Below are 14938 nucleotides of genomic sequence, written 5' to 3'. Positions count from 1 at the left end.
CCTTTTCCCTTTACAAGTTGGCAGAACCCCTCCTCTGTCTCTCCAGATCCTCTGAGGGTCCCAGAACTTGCTTCGAAAGCCTCGCTCTCGGGAGTGCTGTGGTTAAGGTAACACCTGATCACTCATGTCATCGGCATCCAGAACATCCCTCCTTTGCTCTAAGCACGGGCACCACAGAGGAGAATGCAGGATGAAGGTGAGGCTTGGGTGTAACCGTGCTCCAAGAACTTTCAGAGTCTCTGCTCAATGCTTATCCTGGTTCCTCCGGTTTTACCAGAATCTGTGTTGTCCCACTTCCAAATCTATTAAGATTTCTTTTATTGTTCTCTCTTAAAGATAGATAACTAAAAGCAAAGCCAACCAACCGAAAATAAGCCGCAGGGTCTGGTCAAGTCTGCTACTCACGGATTTTAGAAGCTGCGTGGATAGATACCGCCAGTCCCCTACGCTTGCACCCCCCCTAGAATAAAACCAGCCCCGCCCAAACGGTCGACACTTTACAGGATGACATCAGGCAATTCAGGGGAAAGTTCTCCGGAAACAGTGAGATAGTGCGCACGACGGTGCTCCAATGACACCATGAACCCAATGGCCGAGCAGCACGTCTGAGGAGGGACTCGGGAGCCTCCTGAGGCAGACACAGCCATGAGGCTCCTGCAGAATCTCACGGTAGAGAAAGTAACACGCAGAAATCTCCAGAAAAACAATCCTGCTGTGAATTCTCCTGTGAGGCAGTCGGAAGGAACCAAACCCGGAGCCTACCGCGGAGGCTGCTCTCGTCCCCCAGGTCCCTGTCAGCACAGACACTGGGAGTAACTCGCAAAGAGATGCCAGCATCTACGAGACACACCAGAAGGCCCACCGCGCCAACTTGAACCTGAGCACAAGCCCAGCGCGCTTCCCGGCTGCCTTGCTGTGGACTCGTCTCTTTTTATTCCCATTGAAACTGACGATCCGTGGTGCCCACAGACAGACCGTGGGGCGTGTGCTGATAAGAAAACACAGGGCGGCTTAAGCAGAACTCCTTTCCTATTAACCTCTGATAGAGAGAATGTGAAAACGGCCTGGGAGACACTAACGGAGAAACTGGTCGTTCTGACTTGATTATAAATGATTTCGCGAATTCACGAAAACGGAAGACCCGTCCATGGAGAAAACGACAGGAGACTTTACAGGTGCCGTGTAAGCCTGTTCTGAACCAAGTTATCTCCAAGTAGACGCAGGATCGCCGTGCTCCCTTTTTAAGGTGACACAATGACACACGGGTAGGTAATGATGTCACTTTGAAAGGAGACTGGTCTGTGCTAGCAATGTCAGAGGGCTGCTGGGACTCTCTCCAGAGTGACATGTTTCTACAAAGGCACCTCGTGAATGAACATCGGAAAGAGCACTGGTAGGCGTTTCTAAATCATTACGTTTTCTTCAAGCCTGCAAAGTCAGGCTCCACGCCCTTGTTATCACAAACACACTGAAAACCCACCTAGTGTACTGCCCACCCTCCCAGGCGGGGCTCTGGGGCCCCCGCAGGCCTGGCTCGCTGCCCCAGGGCCATTGTGGGTCTCTCCTGAAGGACTAGCTTTTGACACAGAAACCATCAGCCTTGGTCTTGCTATGTCATATAAGTACTCAGTGGCCAGGATGTTCCCCATATCTTGGGTTTAAATGCTGACACACTCCTTCCCAGTAAGAACTCACGGGGTACTTTTGGTTTGGAGGGATAAGGGAGCATTTTCAAATTCTTCTGTACAGTTAAGAGAAAGTCAGTTCAAATGGAAATTTGGCCCTGGCCGGTTTGGCTCAGTGGATAGAGCGTGGGCCCACAGACTGAAGGGTCCTGGGTTCGATTCAGGTCAAGGGCACGTACCTCGGTCACAGACTCATTTCCTGACCCAGGTCAAGGTACATGCGGAAGGCAACCAGTTGATGTGTCTCTCTCACATCCATGTTTTTCTCTCTCTGTCTCTCCCCCTCCCTACCAGTCTCTCTAAAAATCAATGGAAAAATATCCTTGGGTGAAGATGAACTAAAAAAAAAAAAAAAAAAAAAAGGAAATTCGTACTTGTTCCCCACGACTCTAAAATTTCTCATCAGAACACTCAAACTCCAGGCCTTTTAAGGGACTAAACCTCACAGCCATGCTTCCTGAGCACCTTTCCTGGCCGGCCGGCACGGGCCTTGTAACCAGGACGACCTCAGGTGAGGCTGGCTAAGAAGAACTGGTCGCCACGGTGCCCCGCGAGCGGATGGACTTACGGAAGTACTTCAGCGTCTCTTCGATTTGCTCGGTGGTGAGGTCAATGTTGGCATCTGGCGAGAGGAGGGGGGTGTGGAGCCAGTCGTCGTGGTCATAGCCGTAGATGGTGTCAGCTCTCAGCTTGTAATGGGGCAGCTGCTCCTCCAGCAGGCTGATGATCTCGACTTCCGGAAGGTCCGTGCTGTTGCACACGTCTGGAGGGAAGACGGAGAAATGAGCCCAGACCCGGTGATGTCCTCGCTGCTGCTACTTAACTAACCTTGTGGCTGAGAGCAGGTGTCTCTGGCTGTTTCCCCCCAGCACGCAGGGGCCAGACAAGGGTCTTTATCAACAATCAATTCCACTCTCACCATTAGAATTATGCACCCTTAGTGCCAAGCACTGCCTGCAACAGTTCCTGCCCCTTAGCTGCCCACTTCCTGCGAAGAAAAGGCAAAATCCTGTGCCTTCAGCGTCTGGGCCAAGTCTTTCTTTCCAAGCCTTCCTCTGGCCACTCTCCCTCCATCATCACTCCTAGCTTAAGCCAAACCAGTTATCATTTCACCAAGATGCCTACCTTCTCTCTGCCGCTCTCTTACCATTCAAGCTGTCCCTTCCACATAGGGTCTTGCTTTCACTTCATTCATTCATTCATCTGTTCACTCACCTACATTTCCTTCCCTGCATCCATCCAAACATGTCCTGGGTACGAGACACAGGAGACACAATGGTACATGCAACAGCCATGGGCCTGGCCTTGCAAAGCTTGGGTGCTCCTGGCCTTCCCACCAGAAGAGCACCAGGTGGCTCTCCATCAAGGCACAGCTCGAATGCCACCTCTCCTCTGACACACTGGTGCTCTGAGCACTCGGGGCAGAATCCATCTGTCTTCCCGCTTCTGTACAATCAGCCCTCCACAGCCACAGGTTCTGCATCCACGGATGAGCCAACCACGATGGAAACTATTTGGGGGGGCGGGGTAGTTACACCATTGCTGATGTGTACTCTGTGGTTAGGCCTACAAAGGTTGCATCTGTACCGAACAGGCATGGACTTCTTCCCCTTGTCATTATTCCCTAAACAGCAGAGCATAACAAACATCTCATGGCATTTATACTGTATTAGGTATTACACGTCATCTAGGGATGATTTAAAGTATAAGGGAGGATGTGCATAGGTCATTTGCAAGTACTATGCCATTTCCTGTAAGGGACGTGAGCATTTCTGGGCTTTGGTATCTGAGGGGGTTCTGGAATCAATCTCCCACGGATACCAAGGGACCACTGCATTCACCGCGTTTTGTCAGAACGTCCATCACTGCACTTATGAGGTTCTGCCTCCTTCTAGGTATTTTAGTATCTGACTCATCTCCCTGTGAGATGGCAAACATCTCACGTTCATCGCACCACCATCACACTCAACGTCTCATCATCATACTCCATACAGGGTTGTCCTCAATCCACCCCACTTTCCTGGCCCAGACTGTGCTCAGTGGCTGAGGTACTGCCTGTGACAGTGGTTCAATCCATACAAAGCATACGAATGCAGGCCTTTAAATAAATCATAAATGGGGCAAGAACCTCCAATGTTCCCAGGACCAGCCCTACACGACTTCCTACCCCCAGGAGGAATGAATTAAATAAATGCTAATGGGTAGCTATCAACTGATTCTGGCATCAATCACTGTGTCGGCCCATTTCACAGGAAGTATTTGGGACCCATGATGGTAAAAGACTCATGTGCGCAGCGGTGGTTCTGTCAACCCATAAAAATGAAGGCGCCCGCGGTGCACGCAGCTGGGCCAGAGAGAAGAGCTAACTGGGCTAGAAACGAGCCTTCAGTGAGAAAAACCATTCACAAGAGAAGAATACAACGGAGTCAATTCTTAAGGAGGTGGTTGCGCCAAGTTCCTGTCTTGAAGCAGAAAACCAAGGTGGTGGATCCGGGTGGAGACCAGTTCAGTCTCCCATTCCTCTTGAACACGTATGAAGGATGGGAAAACAAAAACAAATACACAAACAAAAACACTCTCGAGAGAAATAAAACCCAACAGCAGGGGAAAATAAAGAGGGGGTGCTGACAAGAGGTCAAAATTATGGGGAACTGCTAAAAGATGGACGTTGGCATCAAACTAAAGGAGAAAGGACCAGCTCTAAGGAAACGCACAGGGGAAATGACACGCAAAGGCTGGGTAAGTCCTGGGAGCTCCAGGCCAGGGGAGCCCAGAGAGGGAGCAGGAAGGGCCTGGGCACCACAGCAGCACAGCAGGGAGGCCCAGTCCCTGTGCTCCTCTCCTGGCTCGAACCCAGGCAACGAAGGCAGCAGGGCAGTGACCGCAGGGCCGCTCACGCTCACTTGACTCTGGAGACACCTGTGCTCAGAAGAACAGCTATCCAAAGGCTCCCCCAAGTCCCCGTCTCTTTCCTGTTCAATAAGACAGCCACACAGCTGGCCGGTGTGGGCCAGTGGTTGAGTATCAACCTATGAACCAGGAGGTCGTGGTTCGATTCCCGGTCAAGGCGCATGCCTGGATTGAGAGCTCGATCCTCAGTGGGGGGGGGACGGGGGGGGGGGTGCAGGAGGCAGCCAATCAATGATTCTCTCTCATCATTGGTGTTTCTATCTCTCTCTCTCCCTCTCCCTTCCTCTCTCTCTCAAATAAAAATCAATAAAGACATATTAAATTAAAGAAAAAAAGACAGCCACAGAGCAGGCAAAAAATATATGGGATCACAGGTGGAGAGACGAATGGTCTCCCTTTGGCTCCCCCCGCCTCACGACCATCTCACTCAATTCACATGCAACGCTTCACTGCAGAACACTCAGCCGAGGAAGCCCGTGGCTTGTCAAGAGCCCAGGAGAAGGGCTTGACGTAGAGAGTGAAGACATTCAGAGGTTTAGCTGGAGCCTCCGGGAAGCTCTTCACCCCTGGAAGGAACACAACAGCTGGACGCTTGGGATCCTCTGCCTCCCGTGGGAAATGTCACAGCGGGCATACCTGGCCAACTCTGCCCCTGGGCGAGGTTCATGTCCTCCCCCGGCCCCAGCCAACAGCCCCACCTCAAGACAGAAGGTATCTCCTACTTCTTCTCATCTCCCACTAACGTCAAGCACCATCTGCAAGGTTCCAGATGGACCCGTAGTTAAGTTTCTTCCTCTCACAATCCCGGGAAAGCTCCCAGGAAGCTCATCTCGGGGAGAGGCCTCGTGGCTAGAAGGCGGCTGTCAGCTGACGGAGGGGACTCGGGGGCACGGGAGGCTGATGCCCAACTGGCGACACCTCTGAGATAAACACGGACCTGCTCCATGGCAGGCAGTGCCAGCCCGCCCTAGAACGGGGAGCGGGCCCACTCATTCCTGCACGACGCACCCACACACCAGACTGGAACCTTCTGCTGTCACTGCTACTTGCTGGCGGGGAAGGCAACGGTGTCCAAAATAAATAAATAAATAAAATCCCTTCTAAGAATAACGTGTCACTTGTGAGCACGCTGGCAGCTGCTCAAACGCTGAGACTTGACCTTCCCTTCCACGTCTCCAGGGTTGAAGGTCAACCTATTTACAGTGTGGGTCCCCGTGCCCATGGGATATCGCTTTCCTGAAAGCATGTAATGACCAGTGAGATAAAGTGTCAAAAGGTGAGGCTGTGCCAAAATGCCTTAAAAAAACCCCTGAATAGCCCTGACCGGTTTGGCTCAGTGGATAGAGCATCAGCCTGCGGACTGAAGGGTTCCAGGTTCGATTCCGGTCAAGGGCATGTACCTTGGTTGCAGGCACATCCCTAGTAGGGGGTGTGCAGGAGGCAGCTGATCGATGCTTCTCTCTCATCGATGTTTCTAACTCTCTACCCCCCTCCCTTCCTCTCTGTAAAAAAATCAATAAAATATATATGTATATATTTTTTAAAAACCCTGAATATTTTATTTTTCTATAACGTGACCAGCCACATAAACACCGGCAAGTTTGCAGCTGCCTGGAAGGCCCAGAGAACTAGGGCATAGGAGAGAGTTATAGAGACCCTCTTGGAGCTGCCCTTGGCCTTGGCCACAGGGCCAACACCAGGACCTCCTGCAGAGGGGACGCCACAATTGGCTCATGGAGAAGACACATCCGAAGCCTGAGGTTGGGTAAACACGGGATGAAAGCCTTCCAGAACCCTGCTTTCCCCGCCAAACACCGGGCCAGGGGCCTACAGAATGTTGGCCTCCCTCCCTGCAGCTTGAGACACAGGTGTCTGTGCTGCTCCACAGATGAGGAAGCTGGGATTCATAGGCACTGTGGAGGACCTTGCTGGTCAAGGTCACATAGCTGAACAGGGGACAGATCCTGTATGAGAACCCTCAGCTGTCAGACGAAAAGCTGTGTCCTCCCCTCTGCCACTCGCTGCCCATCTCCTGGGCGGGCCGACCCGAAATGCCGGGGGATCCCCAGGGTATTCTGAGCTGGACGTTTCTCTGCTAGACATGCGAGTTCCATGGATACGGTAAGGATGTTCAGTTACACACACGGACGACGGAGGGGGTGTCGTGACGATTTCCCTTCCAGAGCCAAGAACTGAGGTGCCGTGTCTGCAGGACCACGAAGGATGGGGCCTGAGCAGCACAGCCCCGCTGCCCCCCCAAGCCCCCCCCAACCCCCCCCCCCCCCCCCGCCAACCCCCATCCCCACCGGGACGGGAGCTTCCTCAAGTCCCAGGTGGAAGGACCAATCTGGAGGAAAGGAGCCCTCTGTGCCCTTCCTTTCTGTAAAAAATCAATAAAATATATTTTTTAAAAAGAGAGAGAAAGAGAGAGCCATGCTAAGAGGAAAACTTAGTGAGAGAAAACTGGCAAAATCAGAGGAAGACAGAGAACAGAAGGGCTCAGGAAAGTCAGGAGGAGACAGTGTGCGGCCAGGAGGCACCACACTGCCGCCTGCTGGCAGGTGCCAGGCCTGCGTGCAGCAAGAGCACTGCTCCAAGACTTGGGAGGATGGGACCCAACTTCACCCTGTCACCCCAGCAAGCCACATCTTGGTCTGCCTGGGACTCAGTTTCCTCATCGTAGAACAAAGGGTCAGGTTGCAGGAAAGCTCTCTTTCTACCCCAAATGTCTGTGAGCGGCTAGACCAGGGCTGTGTCTGGGGGCAGCCGCCACTCGGCACGCCTGCTCCACCGAGAAGCCCCGTGGCCCTAGGTGGGTGCCTTCTCCCGAGAGGCCAGGGGTCTGTATTCTTACACGAGATTCTCTGGTTTTTAAATGTTGGACACGAGTTCTGGACTTTGTAAACATCTGAGGCCCGAAGTAAACAGGCGGGGCTCCAGTGTGCATGCTGGAATCTCCCCCATCTTGGGGTCTCACTCTGGGCCTCAGGAGAATGTTCTAGACCCTGTTACAGATGACAGTCAAAGGACAACACAAGAAACCTTAACTCATCGAAACTGGCCATATTCCCAAAGCCCACCATCTCCTCTTTCTTCCTCCCCATCCCAACCCGATCCCATTTCTTTACTTGGCAGTGACCACGAACCCACGGGTTTAAAGACAAGATCTCACAAGACAAGACCCTTCTCCTACTCGGCCACACACCAGCCACCCTGTACAGACCTGGAAGCAATTCCTTTTTTATTAAATTATTAAGATGAAAGGGCACAAAGACTCACACAGAGACCACGCTGGTGCTGGGAACACACTGATACTTTGTGTTTTTGTGTTGTTGTTGTTTAATCCTCACCAAGGATATGTTTTTATTGATTTCAGAGGGAGCAGGAGAGAGAGAGAGAGAGAGAGAGAGAGAGAGAGAGAGAGAGAAAACATCGATGTGAGAGAGAAACATAGATCAGTTGCCTCCTGCAAGCTCCCCGACTGGGACTGAACCCACAACCTTTTGGTGTACGGGATGACACTCCAACCAGCTGAGCCACCTGGCCAGGGCCACGAGTGATCTATAATAATAAAAGCGTAATATGCTAATTAGACCGGACAGCCGAACGACCTTCTGGGTGTCCTTCCAGATGTCCTTCCGGACAAAGCCACAGCTGGGAGGGCCGAGCCCCTTGCACACATTTCGTGCATCGGGCCTCTAGTCCTTTGTAACTGTTGTCCGACAAGCGTCCTTCTGGAAAATTCCTCCCTACTGTAAAGTCCCACGTTTAGAGTCTTACCTAAGCATCTCCAGGGAACTCTGTGTAAATGCTCTCTCCCCTAGAAAAGCTGTGGTTTCACAATCCACAAAGGGACCATTAGAGCTAAGAATTCTGGCCCAACCACCTCATCTGATGGAAGAGGACCCTGCTCTCAGAGAGGCTGGGAGGCGGCCACAGGTCCCGGAGCAGCCAGCAGCAGACCCAGGACCGGTGCGTGGCCCGCTGCTCAGCCCACCGCTCAGCCCGCCACCAGAGGGGCCTAGGGAAGCAGCAGGGCCACCCCGACACGGGCTCCTCACTGCTCAGCCCGCACCTGCCCGGTACCCAGTCAGCGCTCAACAAACACTCGCTAAACGACGCCAAACACTGGGATCCGTTCCTGCGTTTCATCATCTCTCGAACCGGCCAGCAGAGCAGGGTGAGGACTGGGGACACATTTCACAAAGGAGGAAACCAAGGCCCCGAAGATTACCTGAGGCTGGGCCGGACCCCACACCTGCCGCATCCTCTCAACCCTAAACCCTAACTCGCCGACTCACTCCCACCATCCCTGGCCCCCTCGGGGGACCCCGTAGGGAAGGGACCTGCCGGGAGGCATTTCCCCGCCCTCCGTTAATCTGTAGGGATTTCAGGAGAACAGAGGACCCTCCCGGGCTGGGGCTGGGGCTGGGGCTGGTGCTGGGTGACGGTGACATTGGGCGTCACAGTGCAAACCCGGCTTCTCCACTCTTTCAATGGCTCCTGCAGCTCCACCTGACCCCTGACCCAGGTCTATGCGGCGGGACGGGAACTGGCTTTCCTATTCGGCCTCTGAGGGCACTTGCACACTGACACGAGAGTGACCAGTTTGCCCTTTGAGGTTTTAATGAACTAAATTGACTTAATTTTTAAAAATCAGTAAGTAAAGCACATGGCTCAACATTACACAGTTCGAAAGGGTGAGGTGGTCTCCCAGCCAGCTGCCCCCCACATCCGCCCTCTCCCGACTTCCACGCAAGGCTTCTCGGACTCCCCACAGAGCCCACAGCCCAGCCAGTCCTCTTCCACCCCTTACAGAAGGGGAAGCTGAGGCCTGAGCGGTCAGGGACGTGGGCGCGGCCTTGCGGCTAAGCAGCGGCAGGAACAGACCTAGGGCCCCTGATTCTCCTGTCCCACGTCCGTCCCTCTGATCCTCGGTGCCACCTCCCAGCTCACATCCCAGCCCCGAGGGGCCAGGCACAGTCACCTGCTGTGAGCAGCAAAGGGGTGGGGGTGCCCCCAGGAGAGGGGAGGCCAAGCAGAGAAACCTGCGGGGCGCGAACAGGGAAGCAAAGGCCCACTGTGTCCCCGAGGCAGACACAGAGGCCGACACGGGGTGCTCTCTGGGATCGCGGTGGCCTTACCTGCCACCAGAAGCGACTCTTTCTAAGAAAACGGATCTACAATGACACCAGCTCGATGCCACGAGGCTGGGTGTCAGGTTCTGGGCGATCGCCTCATCGCACGTGACACCAGCTCCAAGGATACTCACCCTGAAAGGAGCGGACAGGAGCCCGGAGCCACTCCGCCGGCGGCCCCTTCCCGACAGGGTCTCGGCGAGAGGCTAAAGTGCAAGCTTATGCAACGGGGCGAGGCCGCGTCCGCTGGGCAGGCCAGTGTGTTGTGCAACGGAGGGGCGAGGAGAGGCGGGGCCGCGCCCAGGAGGAGGGCCCTGCCAGGGAGGCCCCCACCGGTCAACCCCAGGTTCAGCGGCTTTCGGAAATGGTGGCTCCCGGGGGCTGGTGTGGGAATCTCCGATGCTCCCGTCCAGGTCAGATGGACCTTAAGCGTAAGACATGCAGCTGGAACTGCACCAACACCTCGTTCCTGTTCATGTGTCTAAATCCAGAGTTTACCCTCTAGAGCAGCGGCTCTCCACCTTCCCAATGCCGTGACCCTTTAATACGGTTCCTCATGTCTTGGTGACCCCCAATTTCATTGTTACAAATTGAACATCATTAAAGCATCGTGATCGATCACAAAAACAATATGTAATTATATATGTGTTTTCCGATGGTCTTAGGTGACCCCTGTGAAAGGGTCGTTCGACCCCCAAAGGGGCAGGACCCACAGGTTGAGAACCGTTGCTCTAAGGCCTCAGCAGCTGCCTGGCCGGGTTCAGGACACACATCCATCCTTCCATCTGTCCTCTTCTCCCCAAAGTTAGTCCTTACTGGGGGGCAACGGAAGGGTAAACATCAAAGGGTAGCATCAAAGGGTAAACTCCGAGACAAAGAGTTAAGTGCCCAATCAGGAGAACTTAATTGTATTAATAGAACAAAATTTTGTGCAACCATAGTACCTACTGTGCCGCCACCATTCAATGCAGTCAGCTGTCTTATTGTTAATCGAAATGATTTCCTGAACAGGAAATTCTGCTTATACGTGAACAATGGTTACTTTTTCAAAACATCCAGTGAGATCATCTGGATATTAAAAGGCTTCAAACTCATCCTCCCCAGATGACTACAGAGAGATGACAATAAGCAGTTAAACAACAGGGACGAGGAAAACCTGACAGGGAAACGGTTCCGTGTTACTTGAGCCAGGTTTCAAAGCCACACAGACTTAAATTCAAAACGTGGAAAGTTACAGAGGACAACCTCCTACAAAGAATACAGCTGAGCCCTAGCGGTTTGGCTCAGTGGACCGAGTGGCCATCGGCCTGTGGACGGAAGGGTCCCAGGCTCATTTCTGGTCAAGGGCACGTACCTCGGTTGCAGGCTCAAACCTGGCCCTGGTCCGGCGAGTGTGGGAGGCAACCAAATGATGTGTGTCTCTCACATGGATGTTTCTCTCTCTCTGTCTCTCCCTTTGCCTTCCACTCTCTCTAAAAATCAATGGAAAAATATCCTGGAGTGAGGACTAACAAAGCAAACAAAGAATACAAATGAAAAGCATAAAGCCATAATATAGGGGACGTGTTAGAGTTAGCAGGTGACGCAGTTACAATATACAAGCAATGTGAGTGTCTTGTAGGCGTGCGCCTGAATAGCACAACCGTCACTCGGGGAGGTCCCTCGGTCAGTTTGCAAGGCACGGCTGAGCCTTGAGTTAAGAAAACAAGGGCAGCCCTAACCGGCTTGGCTCAGTGGATAGAGCGTCGGCCTGCGGACTGAAGGGTCCCAGGTTCGATTCCAGTCAAGGGCATGTACCTTGGTTGCAGGCACATCCCCAGCAGAAGGTGTGCAGGAGGCAGCTGATCAATGTTTCTCTCTCATCGATGTTTCTGGCTCTCTATCCCTCTCCCTTCCTCTCTGTAAAAAAAATCAATAAAATATATTTTAAAAAAAGAAAACCAGGGCAGCAGAAACCAAGAGCTGACGTTTTGAAAACTTATTCAAAATGCAGCCACATTGGGGGACCTGAAGCAGATGGGCTGGGGGAATTGACAGCGAAAGAATCTAGCATTTCTTTTTGGGATGATGAACATGTTCCAAAATTGACTGTGGTGATGACTGTACAACCCTAGGAACATACTAAAAACCATCGAGTGATAAACTTTATGTGGGTGAATTCTACGGTGTGTGAATTACATCTCCAGGAAGCAGGCGCACGCACGCACGCACACACGCAACCAGAGGAATGGAAGGCAGGGTCCCGGAGCGCACCCAATTCACTGAATACCAGGGCCACTCCTCCAAAAACAGAAACACTGCTCATGGAAGGCAAACTGCCTCCCACAGCAACTGCTCGGAGAGCCCACGGAGCTCGTAATGCCTTTTGCGGGCATTTCTACTGCAAATGGGTTAAGCGAAATGAGATTTCATGCTCAGGAACAATAGCGTTGGCTGTGGAGGGAATTCAATGCTATAGAGCAGCGGTTCTCAACCTGTGGGTCGCGACCCCTTTGGGGGTTGAACGACCCTTTCACAGGGGTCGCCTAAGACCATCGGAAAACACATCTATAATTACATATTGTTTTTGTGATGAATCACTAGGCTTTAATCATGTTCAATTTGTAACAATGAAAATACATCCTGTATAGCAGATATTTACATTATGATTCATAACAGTAGCACAATTACAGTGATGAAGTAGCAATGAAAATGATTTGATGGTTGGGGGTCACCACAACATGAGGAACTGTATTAAAGGGTCACGGCCTTAGGAAGGTTGAGAACCGCTGCTATAGAGCCACCATTTACAGCTTAACAGTGCGGAGTGGGTGGGGCGCTATTGGACTCACCCACCATCCTTTGAGGTCCTTTGTCTGGGGGTTGTTTTTCTTGCTTCCCAACCACAAAGGGCTATTTCTCTCCTATTGTTAAGTTGATGACCCCATACAGGTCAAGCGGGAGAAGGTCTCGGCCAGGAGTCCACACACCATGGCCCACCGTGACCCCAGCCCCTGCCTGTTTTTAGAAATGAAATGTCGCTGGAACACAGTTACACCTGCCCTGAAAGGTGCTGCCTACGGCTGCTTTCCGCTACAACAGCAGAGATGAATGGCTGTGACCGATGTCACGGGACCCACACACTTACTAGTAAAATAATGACACTCTGGCCCTTCACGGAAAAGTCTGCCAACCCCTGCTCCAGGCCACAGGAGCCCACGCCCTTCCTCCCCTCCCCACGCCCACCGCAGTCCTCTGGTCCAGCAGAGCTAAGAATCAGCAAAGGGCCTGGAGGTCGCTGGCACCATGGGACTTCCCTCAAGACCACCTGTGCACCTCCGCCATTCAAGGCGGCTCCTTAGCTACCCGAGGATCTTCTAAAATCCAGCTGTTCACGTTGCTCACAACCCTTCCTTCTTTCACTCCCAGCCTTGCTATGGCTCACCGAGAATGGAATACCATTTCGCAGCTCTGTGACTGTGAGCCAGGCCACAGAACTTGCTCAGGCCAGTGACATGTGAGCGGACAGAATGACTGCATGTCTAACCAGAGGCTCTGACTGTGCCTGTGTGTTGAGCGCGTCCCCCTGAGCTCCTGTCCTCTGTCGGGAGAGTGTGGCCTCACACAGCTGCTGCCCCTTTAGCCCAAAGCCTCCAATGAGTGACAAGTGGGGCAGACCTGAAGCGAAGGCCAGGCCATCCTCCTCAGGTGACCTACAACCAGGATCAGGGAATCAATGTTGCCACGGTGGATCTGGGGACTGTTTGTTACCCAGCATTTCTACAGCAAACCTGACTGATACACACCCAACTTAAAATCACGTCAGTGAGGCACAATCACTGAGAACCAGAAGAATAGAGCTCACCACACGGGACTGAAATTACACCACCATCGGGATCGCCAGAGAAGTCTACACAAGACAGACATGGCCACACTCGGCTCTCGTCACATGCTCTCTTAGAAACAACCAGGATTAGCTCCAGCAAAAGGCAGGTGAGGGTCGAATAAAATAAAGGTAGATGGATCCAAACAGGAGAAGGGGTTGGGTGGGGAAGGGAGGGTTTCTTTTGTTCCGTCCACACAACTCAAGTTGCCTGCCTTACCTGTCGGGCTCTCGGGACAATCTCTCAGTCCCTTTCAAAAGTGGCAAAGCCAGGACACTGCAGGTATGGGGTCTCAAGGTTAAGGCTGCCATTCCCGCTGCTGGTGCTTCCCGGGCCCACTAGGTGGTGCTGCTGCACCCGCACCTGGGCAGCCCACTCCCTCCCTCCTGGTCCCGGCAAAGGAAGAGCTGGCACCAGATTTGCAGGCCCTTCTTCCAACTCAGGCTGGCCCCTCCCCATTTCTACTCACCACAAACCCCCACGTCACCAGGGAGAGACAGAGGCAAAGTGACCCTGAGCAGCACTGGCTGGGCTCTCGTTCCTTTTTAATAAAATGTCAGCGCCAAGGCAGAGCTAGGCTGGCACAGACCTCGGGAGCGTTGCCACATTCAAGCAGAACCCCCAGGTGAAGACGGGAGGGGTCAGGCCGCGCTGGGCAGATGTTCTCGGTGCTTTCCCAGCACACGGCCGGCCGGCCGGTGGGAGCTGGCCTTGCAAACGGGCCTCTCCCCTCCCCGTGTGTGTGGGTGACAGGCCCTCTCACGCTGACACGCGTCCTGTGATGACAGAAGGGCTGCATGCCATTCGGGACACACTGGGGTTGAGCCAGAGGCGGGAAGACGAGAAAGGGGTCAGCAGACAGCGAGGGGGAGCTCGCAGGTGAGTGAACGGGGAAGGAAGCCCAGGGGAGGTCTGACGGCTGAATTCTGTGGGAGGCAAACTGGAGGGATCAGGGGGTGGGGGTTGCCGTCGGGGCGGGGGGGGGGGGCATCTGAAGTTCTGATTTTGAGCATCGACCCATGAACCAGGACGTTGGGGCTCGATTCCGGTCAAGGGCACATGCCCAGGTTGCAGGCTCGATCCCCAGTGGGTTGTCTGTGTGTGCAGGGGGTAGCCGACCAATGATTTTCTCTCATCATTGATGATTCTCTCTCTCCCTCTCCCTTCCTCTCTCTGAAATCAATAAAAATTATATATATATTTTTTAAAGGATAAAGAAATTATTTCTCTTATTAGGTGGGGGAGAGGAGGCGGAGGGAGAGGAGAGGGGAGGAGAGGAGGGGGAGAATGAAGAGGGGAAATAGGTACCAAGGAGGAGAGAAGAGAAGTGAAAGGAATCGGT

General features: G+C 53.1%; 1 protein-coding gene across 4 annotated transcripts in view; it reads right to left on the bottom strand.

Annotated features, from left to right (window-relative positions):
- TRAK1 (trafficking kinesin protein 1) overlaps window positions 1–14938 on the bottom strand; it is a gene marked incomplete at its 5' end in the record, with an annotated part of 88559 nt that overhangs the window by 66330 nt on the left and 7291 nt on the right. For 2 of the 4 annotated variants that reach the window (XM_081106074.1, XM_081106075.1), the window contains one exon: window positions 2254–2442. Coding sequence is in view for 1 of the 4 variants with exons in the window: in XM_081106077.1 (XP_080962203.1) it covers window positions 2254–2448 (195 nt within the window). Of the gene's footprint in view, window positions 1–2253; window positions 2449–14938 lie in introns of those variants that run through there. The other 2 variants (XM_081106077.1, XM_081106076.1) reach the window with 2 other exon arrangements.

Source organism: Myotis nattereri (assembly GCF_964212035.1).
Source record: "Myotis nattereri genome assembly, chromosome: 14".
Classification (NCBI taxonomy): Eukaryota; Metazoa; Chordata; class Mammalia; order Chiroptera; family Vespertilionidae; genus Myotis; species Myotis nattereri.
The sequence above is the reverse complement of the archived record's forward strand: the minus strand, read 5'-3'. Positions and strand labels throughout refer to the sequence as shown.